This window comes from Podarcis erhardii (assembly GCF_964252035.2).
Source record: "Podarcis erhardii genome assembly, chromosome: 3".
In the NCBI taxonomy this organism is placed as follows: domain Eukaryota; kingdom Metazoa; phylum Chordata; class Lepidosauria; order Squamata; family Lacertidae; genus Podarcis; species Podarcis erhardii.
In genome coordinates, this window is record NC_138507.1 from 2,412,987 (window position 1) to 2,426,054 (window position 13,068).

The window sequence follows — 13,068 nt, forward strand, 5'->3', positions numbered from 1 at the left end:
TTAAAGTTATGTTTTTATTGTGACATTTTTGTATTGGATCAGATTGTTATAAGGTGTGCAATTGTGTACAGTGGTACCTCTGGTTATGTACTTAATTTGTTCCGGAGGTCCATTCTTAACCTGAAACTGTTCTTAACCTGAAGCACCACTTTAGCTAATGGGGCCACACGATTTCTGTTCTCATCCTGAAGCAAAGTACTATTTCTGGGTTAGCGGAGTCAGTAACCTGAAGCGTCTGTAACCTGAAGCGTCTGTAACCCGAGGTCCCACTGTATAGTAATATAGAAAAGCGGTATACAAATTGAAAGTGAAATGGGGGGGGGGGGTAATGAGCCAAGTAGATCAGACCAGCAGCCATAGGAGAAAAGTGAAGCTAAGTACAGAAATTCAGTTCTGTAGATAACTTTTGTGAAAAAACCGGAAGCTTTTCTGTTAGGCATTTCAGGTGCCAAAAGAGAAGAAAAAACTTTTTATGTCTGCTACAACTGTGGCTAGGAGATGGATCAATGTAAAGAAATGGACTCACTACCAGGGTTTGATTAAACACTTGCAATTAACAAAATGAATATAAGAAATATAATGAAGATGTCAAAATGTTAAGAGAATAATAATTATTATTTTAAAGATTTTAAAAATTAAGACATAATAAAAACAAGCAGGAGAAGCTAATATGCCCCAAAACAGAAGAGAAAGTTGAGGGAAGTCGGGGGGGGGGCGGGAATTGGGGAATGGAATTCTTTTTTTATGCTTGTTATATGTCATGATATTTTGATGGAAAACATGTAAAATTCAATAAAAAATATTTTTTTAAAAAAGAAATTCAGTTCTGTACACCTTTCTGGAAGACCCAACGCCATCCATTTTTATAGCTGTCCAGTGTGAGTAGCAGCTCTGTTTGCTCTGAGATTTTCCTGAGAGAGCTTTCACTGAAATGTAAGTTACACATGGACATTTTTTATAAAAACAATAGGCGTGACAGCTCAACTACAGTGCATATAATAAGTCTAGAATGAATAACCTAAAATGAAGAGTGCAACATGAGGTAAGAATGCCTCTGAAGGAGTCCTCATAAAAATGGAAATGGAAATCTTTGTGCATTTTACTGAAAATATCTGAATGCAGGTTGCTGATTCTGCAGGAAATTCTCTCAGAAGCCTCTCCAGGTGGGTTTTGTCTTCTGCCACAATGTTTCCTATTTACAGTGGTGCCCCGCAAGACGAACGCCTCGCAAGACGGAAAACCCGCTAGACGATAGGGTTTTCCGTTTTGGAGGCGCTTCGCAAGACGAATTTCCCTATGGGCTTGCTTCGCAAGACGACAGCCCATAGGGAAATCTCCGGGACAGCGGGGAAGCGCAGCTCGTCTTCCCCGCTGTCCTCGGACCTCCTCCGAAGCCTGGCGGCGGGGCGGGGACACCTCCTCCCGCCGCCGGGCTTCGGAAGGATGCCCCGATGCCGGGCGGCGAGGCGGAACGCCTCCCCCCGCCGCCCGGCATCGGAACGATGTCCCGAAGCCGGGCGGCGGGGCGGGAACGCCTCCACCCGCCGCCCGGCTTCGGGGCGGGAAAGCCTCCCCCCGCCGCCCGGCTTCGGGGCAGGAACGCCTCCCCCCGCCGCCCGGCTTCGGGGCATCGTCCCGATGCCGGGCGGCGGGGCGAGAAAGCCTCCCCCGCCGCCTGGCATCGGAACGATGTCCCGAAGCCGGGCGGCGGGGCCGCGAAGCCTGGGCGCGCTGGCAACTCTCCGCAAGGAGCGCCCAGGCTTCGTCCCCCCTGCTTGCCTTCCCAGGGGCTTTTAAATCGCCCGGACAGCGGAGAAGTCCTCCGCTGTCCCGGGCGATTTTAAAATGCCGCCAGAAGAGGTCGGGGGAAGGCGGTTTCCATAGGAACGCATTAATTGATTTTCAATGCATTCCTATGGAAAACCGTGCATCGCAAGACGAAAAACTCGCAAGAGGAAGAGACTTGCGGAACGAATTAATTTCGTCTTGCGAGGCACCATTGTATATTTCACAACAAAGGGATGAAGGTGCAGATCACAGAATGGATCGTGCCTTTAATTGAGACAGGCATCTTGTAACTCTAAACCAAGTTGTAACTGTCATTTGATAGAAATAAGATTTGTTATTGCAGTGAATTAATTTTGACACACCAGAACAATGCAAAGGATTGAAATTTATTCCAGCTTATGCTGAGATGCAACTCATATCAGCCTGCAAACAGTGTAAAAAAATCCCCTGGTGCCTTTAGCTTTGGGTATTACTCAACTGGTGCAGGACTGTTAGTGTAAATGGGTTTGCCTCTGTTTTTTGACACCACTTTCTTGTTTTCCTTTCAGCTTGGCCTTCTCTTTCCTTCCTTCCGTCTCCCCAGACACAACACAAATACAGCTATGAGAAGTTAGTAATCTCTGAGGGTGGGAACAACACTTTCTCCTTATGTGACAGACACTTATATAGTCTGGCTTTTTCCAGGAGGGTCCCTAGTGTTACAGAAAGCATTAGCAACTATAGGAACATTTGTTTGGTATTTTTAGAACCACAGTATTCGTAGTGTGACACGGGTGAGGAAATTTGTCTTGTGACTGGCTCTAAATTTTGTCAGGAGATCTGGCATCTCTCTCTCCAAACATTCAGGCCTGTCTTCCAAACACAAAGTAGTTTGGCCCCAATAGGAACATTGTTCCAACCACTTTACAGCGCAGGAAGCCAGCCAGTGTGTGCTCATGCCATGCAAGGAAGGGTATCTTCTCTTCTGTTCCAGAGAAAGCCAGTAGCCAAAGGCGTGTGGAACAAGCTATTTCTGAGCCTTCATGCAAGTTCATCAGGTATAGAGGGTGGCCGTCTCTCCAACACTTTAGGTTATGTCCTCCTCTGTCCCTTGCTTCATTTTCTTTGGCCTCCTTGTGTGCTGCTTCCATTTTCTGGTGTTACTATCTGGATGTGCTCTCAGGGAAGAGCAGCATATTGTTTCTCATCAGGATAGCCTTACCAGGCTGCAACCCCAAGACCACCCCTTCTTTTAAATCTGCTGCTATATCCACAAATGAGGGAGCTGCAGCTTCTTCTACCCGGTTTTCCCTTGGTCATGCCTAGCAAAGTTGCTGTAACAAACAGTGCTCCAGAGAGGCTGCACAGGAAGGGGAAGGGGGATGGAGATGCACACTGAGGATCCAGGAGAAAAATGGGCAGGAAACACTGGAGCTGCTTTGTACCCCAAAGCAACAGCAGGTCATGGGAACCTCTGGGTTCTATTCCAATGACCAATCCAGTGCTGATCAAAATAACTAAAAATAAAGGAGTAGCTCTGGATGCCTTGCTGACTCACACACAAGTTACTGATGCTCCCCTGCGTGAGTGCCTAAGGGCCCCGCTCCTGCCACCCACCACCTGGCCCAGGGCGGGGTCCTACAGGCCTCATAAGGACGGTTGCTGCTGCTGCTGCTGCTGTCCAGGAGAACTCGGAGCAGCGCAGAGTTCTTTTTAAAAATGTTTTACAATTTTCTTTTTTCCTTTTTGTTTTTTTTTTGTGTGTGGGGGGTGGATGTTTGGTTGGGTTCGGGAATTTATTTGATTTTGATGTGTTTGTAATTTTTACAGTTTTTTGTTTGTATTGTTTTATTGTGTTGTGTGTTTTTTTTAAAATCTTATTTTGTTCTTAAGGGGAGGGTCAGGCTGCCGGGGAGTGGGTCCCAGCCAACAAAATAGTTGGGGCATATTCCACAGGGGGGGATGTACTGGGACAACCGATCTCAGTGATCACAGGTAGGGGATGCTTTATCCCATGTTGATGGGATAAAGGGTTTTCTTGTGTGTGTGTTTCAAAAGGGTTTTCTTGTGTGTGTGTTTCTTTGTGGTTGATTAGCTGCTCTCCCTGTGCAAAGGTCAGAGGGGGCAGGGTTTCTGTTGAGGCAGGTGATTAGCTGGGGGAGGAGCCTATCAGAGCTTGTAGGGCAGCGGCGCGCGCAGTTTGATCCATCTTTTAGATTTAGGAGAGCTAGTCTCAAACGTTTGTTGGGGGAGACCTAGGTTTTTTTTGGGAGGAGTTATTTGTCCTGTCTTCACGCTTTTTATGATGGAGGACCGCTGTAGCCACCCCCAACGATACGTTCTCAAGATGGAGGGTGAGGGAACAGCTGCAGTCGCCTGCAGTTCCTGCGCAATGTTTGCCATCTTGCCAAAGGTTGCAGGCAGCCTTACCTGCAGTAATTGCATGTTGATTGCCCTCTTAGAAGACAAAGTCCAGCAACTGGAGGAACGTGTAGCTACGCTCCAAAGAATTAGAGAGCTGGAGCTCTTCTTGGAAGCAACAGAGCACACCGTCTCCACCAAAGAGGAGACAGGGACTCCCCTGAGAAGGAGGCTAGTTCACCAACACAGGAGCCAGATATATGGAGAAACGTGACTCAAAGAAGTAGGAGGCTCAAAGAAGTAGGAGGATTGTTTAGAAATACACAATCGCTTTGAAGTCCTCTCCCCTAGCATGGAAGACGAAGAGCAGACTCCATTTGAGGATCTCTCCCTCATTACAGTCGATCAGGTATATGAAGACAAGCAGCAAAGTCAGTCCTCAGGGGATGTGCAGGCGACCTTGGAACGGACAGCTTACGGAAGAACCCCGACCAGACCTGAGAGGAGGCGTGTAGTGGTGATAGGGGATTCGCTACTGAGGGGAACAGAAGCAGTGATCTGTGGGCCTGACAAGATGTCTCGGGAAGTGTGCTGTCTCCCTGGGGCTAAGATCCAAGATGTAACTGAACGACTGCAAGGAATCATAAAACCCACTGACAAATACCCCTTCCTCTTGGTTCATGTGGGAACCAATGACACTGCAAGCAATAGCCTCCAGAAGATCAAAAGAGACGAGGACTTCCGGGTTAGCGCGAACGGCTAATGGCGGATTCCCTCCAAGCTCCGGAGGGAATCGGCTCTGCTGAAGACGGGTCTTGCCGTGCCGGCGACACGGGGACCCTCAGAAACCGCAGGCGCGGAAGCCTGCGGACTTGGTGACTCGGTGGGCACCTTAAGCGCCCTCCCCGACCCACGAAGAGCCTTTTTAAAGGCTACGGAGAGGGTACGGAGAGTGGCGTGGTGCTGAGAGTAGACCGCTACTTCAGTGGAGCGAAGCCGCAAGCCATGGCCGGAGAGCGCTGACTTTCTTCCCAAAATTTGGACTGGATAACAAAGGACCCGTGAGTAGTGGAATTTGGACTTTAAAAAATTTCTATCCTTTGAATTCGGCACGATCGGGGGATGTGTTAAAGGGAAGTCCGCACCCCCTCTACTTATAGACGATTTAAAGCAAGGAACGGAGAATTAAGGCGGAATGAATATTGTTTTGATGATTTAAAAAGTTTTTCACAAATTTGATAGAAAAAGATTTTGTGCTGGAGAGAAAGGGAGGAACTTTGGAACTTTGTGTGTAATCCCCCCCAAAAACCCGGGAGTGTCCTGTTTGGGTGCCGGAGGAAGAAGTGAAAGGAGTTTGACAGCTGTCAAAGAAGCTGTCAAACGGGCGGACAAAGTAAAGAATTTTGTTATTTAACAACTCTCTGAATTAAAGGTGATACATTTGAACTGAGGCGATTGGAAACAAAGTACTGATAATAACAAAGTAACAGATTATTGGAAAAGGACTACTAAATAATTGAAAGCCCCCTAGGGGGAATTAGTGACATTACAATGGCTGCAGAGGGAAAATTACTGGCGGAGATAGAAAAAATGTTCTTTCTCGTGGGAATCCTGCAAGAGCAGAGTATGGCTCTGAGTAAAGTATTTATGACCTTGAATTCTGAAACAAACAACTCTGCTGAATGCACAAAGGAGACTTATGACAAAAACTCTGCAGCTGAGCAGGAAGAGATGCCTTTGGAATTGACAGAGAAGAAAGGAGGAGTGCAGACACTACAAGTGGAAAATATCAACCAGGAATCTACATTGTTAGAGTATGAGCAAGAAGACCTTTGGATTACAAACCTGCGAAAGATGAGAAAGAAGAAGAGGGAAGTCCCTGGAGTACTTGGAATATTAAAACTAAAAAGAATAAAGCAACATGATTGGGACTTTCCTCTTGAGTATGGAAAAGTAGATGATTCTTCGCAGCAAACACTTTTTAACATTCTGGATGAAAGAAAATATGATGTGACTCTGACTGAACTCCTTCGGGGTCTTAGGACCAACAAAGAGGACTACCAATATAGTTGGCAGAGAGGGACTGACAGAGAATCAGACGCCTCGGACGTGAGGAATCCGGGCCAAGAACTATTTTTTGTTTGCTTTTTGGACATTTGTTTGGGAAGGGACAGAAACCGGGGCAGGGGGGGGGAGAGAGAATAGAACTATAAAATGTTATGATTTGTTTTATTTGGTCAATGTGACCTATAATTAATATAATAAAGGGAAAATTTGTGGAAGGGAAGTTAGATCGACCTTAAAAAAGAAAGAAATTAATGATTATAAGAGAATTGGATAAGTTGAATATAGATAAACAAAAAGAATTAAATTTTTAAAAGCAATATGAATATGTTTAAGAGGTTAGGTAAGAACTTGCTGAATTAATTATTGGAACTGGGATGTAAGAGGAGGGGGTGGGGGGAAGTCAATGAAAGTGGGTAGAGAAAATTAGGGTATGTAATTGTATTTGTGTGTTTTTGTCTTTGTGTGTGTGTTTGTTGTTATAAAATGTAAAAACCCAATAAAAATTATTTTAAAAAAAAACAAAAAAAAAACAGAAGATCAAAAGAGACTATGAGGCTCTGGGCAGGAAATTGAAGCAATTAAATGCACAAATTGTCATCTCATCTGTCCTCCCAGTTGAACGACGTGGCCCAGAGAGAGAGGGAAAAATAGTGGAAGTGAACAGCTGGCTTCGCAAATGGTGTAAACAGGAACGGTTTGGATTCTTAGATCACGGACTGCAGTTTCTTGAAGATGGACTTCTGGCAAGCGATGGGCTGCACCTCACAACGGTTGGGAGGAATGTTTTTGCCAAAAATCTCAGAAACCTCATCAGGAGGGCTTTAAACTGACTAATGTGGGGGAGGGAGACAGTGCTCCTGAAGGTAGGAGTCTATCAACTGATGAAGATGATCATCCAAATGTCATAGACCAAATGGAGCAAACAGCACGCAGACCTAGTGGTGGGAGGAAAAAATCCTTAAATAAGGGACACGGGGGAATGATTAATGGACTTCAGTGTCTGTACACTAATGCACAAAGCATGGGAAATAAACAAGATGAGCTTGAGCTCTTGGTACAGCAAACTAAATATGACATAATAGGCATCACTGAAACCTGGTGGGATAAGTCCCACGACTGGAATGTAATAATGGAGGGGTACAATCTATTTCAGAGAAACAGACCAGACAAGAAAGGAGGAGGAGTGGCGTTATATGTCAGGGATGTGTATACCTGTGAAGAGATCCAAGATTTAGAACCTCAAAGCCAAAGTGAGAGCATTTGGGTCAAAATTAAGGGAGAGAAGAATAACAGTGACCTCATTGTGGGAGTTTACTATAGATCCCCAAGCCAAACGGAGGACATAGATGATGCCTTCCTGGAACAGATGGCCAAGCATGCAAAAAGAAGGGAGATAGTAGTAATGGGGGACTTCAATTACCCGGATATTTGTTGGATGTCAAACTCAGCCAAGAGCATAAGGTCAAACAGATTCCTCACTGGCCTTGCAAACAACTTCATTGTCCAGAAAGTGGGAGAAGCAACAAGAGGAACAGCCATTTTAGATCTGGTCCTAACCAATGTTGATGACCTGGTTAGTGGGATAGAAGTGGAAGGATCATTAGGCGCGAGTGATCATGCTCTTCTGAAGTTTACTATACAGTGGAAAGGAGCAGCCAAGCATACTAGGACTCAATTTCTTGACTTTAAGAAAGCCGACTTCATAAAACTTAGGGAAGTGCTGGGTGAGATCCCATGGACAGTAATACTAAAAGGAAAGGGAGTTCATGATGGCTGGGAGTTTGTTAAGAGGGAGATAGTAAAAGCACAACTTCAGGCAATACCAATGAGACGGAAACATGGAAGGTGCCTAAAGAAGCCAGGGTGGCTATCTAAAGAACTTTTAACTGAGTTAAGATTAAAAAAGGATGTGTACAAAAAAATGGAAAAGGGGGGAAACCACCAAAGAGGAATTCAAACAAATAGCCAGCACGTGTAGACACAAAGTCAGAAAAGCTAAAGCACAGAATGAACTCAGGCTTGCTAGAGAGGTTAAAAGCAACAAAAAAGGCTTTTATGGGTATGTTCGTAGCAAAAGGAAGAACAAAGAAACAGTGGGGTCACTGAGAGGAGAAGATGGTGTAATGCAAACAGGGGACACAGAAAGGGCTGAACTCCTCAATGCCTTCTTTGCCTCAGTCTTCTCCGATAAAGAAAACAATGCCCGACCTGAAGAATTTGGAGCAAATGATTCAGCAAAGGAAACACAGCCCAGAATAACTAAGGAGATAGTACAAGAATACTTGGCTAGTTTAGATGTATTCACGTCTCCAGGGCCAGATGAACTGCATCCAAGAGTATTAAAAGAACTGGCAGATGTGATCTCAGAACCACTGGCAGTCATCTTTGAGAATTCCTGGAGAATAGGCGAAGTCCCGGCAGACTGGAGGAGGGCAAATGTTGTCCCTATTTTCAAAAAGGGGAAAAGAGAGGACCCAAATAATTACCGCCCAGTCAGTCTGACATCAATACCAGGGAAGATTCTGGAGCAGATCATTAAGCAAACAGTCTGTGAGCACCTAGAAAGGACTGCTGTGATCACCAATAGTCAGCATGGATTTCTGAAAAATAAGTCATGTCAGACTAACCTGATCTCATTTTTTGACAGAATTACAAGCCTGGTAGATGAAGGGAACGCAGTGGATGTAGCCTACCTTGATTTCAGCAAGGCATTTGACAAGGTGCCCCATGATATTCTTGTAAAGAAGCTGGTAAAATGCGGACTTGACTTGACTATGCTACCACTCAGTGGATTTGTAACTGGCTGACTGACCGAACCCAAAGGGTGCTCATCAATGGTTCCTCTTCATCCTGGAGAAGAGTGACTAGTGGGGTGCCACAGGGTTTTGTCTTGGGCCCGGTCTTGGCTAACACCCCAGAGGACAGGATCACACTTCAAAACGACCTTGACAGATTAGAGAACTGGGCCAAAACAAACAAGATGAATTTTAACAGGGAGAAATGTAAAGTATTGCACTTGGGCAAAAAAAATGAGAGGCACAAATACAAGATGGGTGACACCTGGCTTGAGAGCAGTACATGTGAAAAGGATCTAGGAGTCTTGGTTGACCACAAACTTGACATGAGCCAACTGTGTGACGCGGCAGCTAAAAAAGCCAATGCAATTCTGGGCTGCATCAATAGGAGTATAGCATCTAGATCAAGGGAAGTAATAGTGCCACTGTATTCTGCTCTGGTCAGACCTCACCTGGAGTACTGTGTCCAGTTCTGGGCACCACAGTTCAAGAAGGACACTGACAAACTGGAATGTGTCCAGAGGAGGGCAACCAAAATGGTCAAAGGCCTGGAAACGATGCCTTATGAGGAACGGCTAAGGGAGCTGGGCATGTTTAGCCTGGAGAAGAGGAGGTTAAGGGGTGATATGATAGCCATGTTCAAATATATAAAAGGATGTCACATAGAGGAGGGAGAAAGGTTGTTTTCTGCTGCTCCAGAGAAGCGGACACGGAGTAATGGTTCCAAACTACAAGAAAGAAGATTCCACCTAAACATTAGGAAGAACTTCCTGACAGTAAGAGCTGTTTGACAGTGGAATTTGCTGCCAAGGAGTGTGGTGGAGTCTCCTTCTTTGGAGGTCTTTAAGCAGAGACTTGACAACCATATGTCAGGAGTGCTCTGATGGTGTTTCCTGCTTGGCAGGGGTTGGACTCGATGGCCCTTGTGGTCTCTTCCAACTCTATGATTCTATGATTCTATGATGGCCTTTCAGCATATTGTAGAGTTGGAAAAGGTCCAGAAAATGACAGCCGAAATGATTGTGGGGATGGAGAGACTCCTCTGTGTGTCTGAGACGTTTTAGTTCAGAGAAACAGCAGGTAAGAGGTGCCATGACAGAAGTTCATAAAATTATGCATAGCATGGAGCAAATAGAGAAAAGTCCTTCACATAATCCGTAGATAAAACTATGGAACTTGTTCCCACAGGAGGCAGCAATGGCCACCAACCTTACTGTAATTAATTAATTAATTAAATTTCTATACCACCCTTTATCCGAGGATCAATATAAAAACACAAAAAACATTGTAACAAAACAAAACAAAGCCCCTAACACAGTTTCAAAGACTATAGATAGCTAGTTTATGTAGGATAGACACACACTGAGCCAGTCCGTGTAGCACGCATGCAACCCTGGACATCTAAGGGAATCACAGACCTGTTATTGTTCAATCTCGAGTGGCGGAACGCCACTTGTCCCTATATAGATAGTTTAATTAGCCAAAGGTCTGGGAGAAGAGGAATGTTTTCCCCTGACAGCTAAAGGTATGTAAGAAAGGCACCAGGTGAGGCTTCCTGGGGACAGCACCCCACAATCAGGGAGCCACCACAGAAAAGGCCCGCTCTCATGTTGCACCCCTCCGCACCTCTCATGGAGGAGGCACACGAAGAAGAGTCTCAGATTATCCAGGGTTGTTGAGCTTTGGGGGGGGGGGGATTGCCGAAAATTGATCACCCGCACACATCGCAAAATCCACCTCCCGTCTGTCCCATCGCCAGCAGAAGCTGCCAATCGCCCACCCAACTGCAGGAGCGTCAGCCAATCAACACCACCCATTGACGCAGAAACCAATAACACACACAATAGCCACTGATAGCCATGGAAGCAACCAGTCAAACGTCCACCCTATGAACTACCCATGTATAAGATGACCCCCACTTTTTAGCATTATTTTTACAGAGAAAAACATAATCTTATATATGGAAAAGTATGGTATTTTCTTTCACAATAAAGAGCTCTCTCCCTTTTGCATTCCTTTGGCTGGGAAGCTCCTTTGACCATGCCCCACATGCAAATCAGGATGAATGCTCATTGTTGTATAACTGCCCCATAAGCAAATCAGAACGAATGCCCAGAAAAGACTGGACAGAGTCCACGTAAGCTTTGTGCAAGCATCTCAGGATGCATGCTCAGTAAACAGGAGGAGTCCTGTGAGCATCTCACTGGGCATGGTGGGAAACAGATAGTTGAACTAGATTATTCCAGTCTACATAGATACCTTGGTTTACAACCATAATCCATTCCGGAGGTCTGGTTGTAAACCGAAACAGGTTGTAACCCAAGGTACGCTTTCGCCAATGGGGTCCCCCCCCCCAAATTGGTTATAATCCAAAAAAAGGGACACACACTTCAGGGTTTGACGTGGTTGTAATCCAAAACGGTTGCACTGTAATCAAAAACGGTTGCAAACCAAGGTACCACTGTATTTGCAATTTGCTGCTCCAGGAAAGTTCCCCAGTAGCATGAGGAGAGCACTTAAGTACCACTGTCCCTTAGAGCTGGTTTTGGGAGTGGAAAGCGAGAGGATCCCTCACAATAGTAATCAAAGGTTTTCCTGCTCAGCATCTTATTGAAAAACTGCCACAACATCCTTGCTAAAGAATGAAGAGATGCAGTTTGACATTCATTGCACACAATTCAATGTAAGCTGGCAAATCTCTCTATATATTCCATGCCAGGTTTCCTTCTGTGTTTTGTAATGATCCTTAAATGGCTTCATTACTCCATTAAAAATGACGGTTCAACATATAACCAGGATACCTTGTGTTGTGTTGCGTTTTAACTTTGGCTGCTGCTCTGAGGCTTTCTGTAGGAATAGCTTTGAGTTGGGTAAAGAGGTCAAGATGGAATGTGAAAAACACAAAATCCTATTGATTGTGTTTGCCATCCTTCTAAAATTCATTCTGCATGAATGCTAGTCTAAATAATACTTTCTTGTTTGTCACATTCCTCGTGAAGAATTCAAAGTCTTGTGAATGTTCATGTGAATGTGCTTGTGCAACTGTTTTGGAAAGAATCTTTTGCATCTTCCTAACTACCTTATTTCCCGCCGCCTATTTATAGACGTTGCTTGCTTTCCAAAATCTATTAAGCTGCTAGATAAACAAAAAAGCATGTCAAGTTCAATACAGCATAAGAATTACTGTAACAGACAGATTTGGAGGGGTGCAGGGAGAATGGGGCGTAGCTGAGTGTCAGAGCATCACTTTGCATGCAGAAGCTCCCTATTCACTCCCTGCCATCTCCAAGTAGGGCTGGGAGAAAACTGCTGCCTGAAATCCTGGGGATTTGAACCAGCCTCTCTCTAACCCAGGGATGCGGGTGGCGCTGTGGGTTAAACCACAGAGCCTAGCACTTACCCATCAGAAGGTCGGTGGTTCGAATCCCCGTGACGGGGTGAGCTCCCTTTGCTTGGTCCCTGCTCCTGCCAACCTAGCAGTTCGAAAGCACGTCAAAGTGCAAGTAGATAAATAGGTACCGCTCTGGCGGGAAGGTAAACAGCGTTTCCGTGCGCTGCTCTGGTTCGCCAGAAGCGGCTTAGTCATGCTGGCCACATGACACGGAAGCTGTACGCCGGCTCCCTTGGCCAATAAAGCAAGATGAGCGCCGCTGCCACAGAGTCGTCTGCAACGACTTAACTTTCAAGGGTCCTTTACCTTTACCTTTAAAATTATTGATAGCAATGGAGCCCATCTGAATTAAATGCAAGTCTAACGGTCAGGGGTCCCTTTACCTTTACCTCACTAACCCAACACCAACTTAGTTGTTTGTTAGTCACATTTTCTCCTTACCTAATAGGTAATAATGTTTAAAATGAACCCACCTTTTACTCGTTTGCATTTTAACAGCTTTTCAAACCAATCTAATTGCATGTAAGGCTGTCCCTACTAGTCTGCTTCATGCAATGGGGCATGATCTAGTAAACTCTTAGTTAAAACCCAGTTATGTGTTTAGTCTAGTTACAAGCTTTATCTCCTTTCCTCAAAGGTGCATTGGGCAGCATACAAAGTCCCCCACCCCTTTAGCCTCACAATAAC

General features: G+C 45.2%; 1 protein-coding gene across 1 annotated transcript in view; it reads left to right on the top strand.

Moving 5' to 3' along the window:
* Nucleotides 1–2,671: 2,671 nt before the first annotated feature.
* The window catches only part of LOC309338406 (opsin-5-like), a 14,890-nt gene continuing 4,493 nt past the window's right edge, over nt 2,672–13,068 (top strand). The window contains exon 1 of the mRNA XM_081855672.1: nt 2,672–2,825. Coding sequence (XP_081711798.1) covers nt 2,729–2,825 — 97 coding nt within the window. The 5' untranslated portion in view covers nt 2,672–2,728. The remainder of the gene's footprint in view (nt 2,826–13,068) is intronic.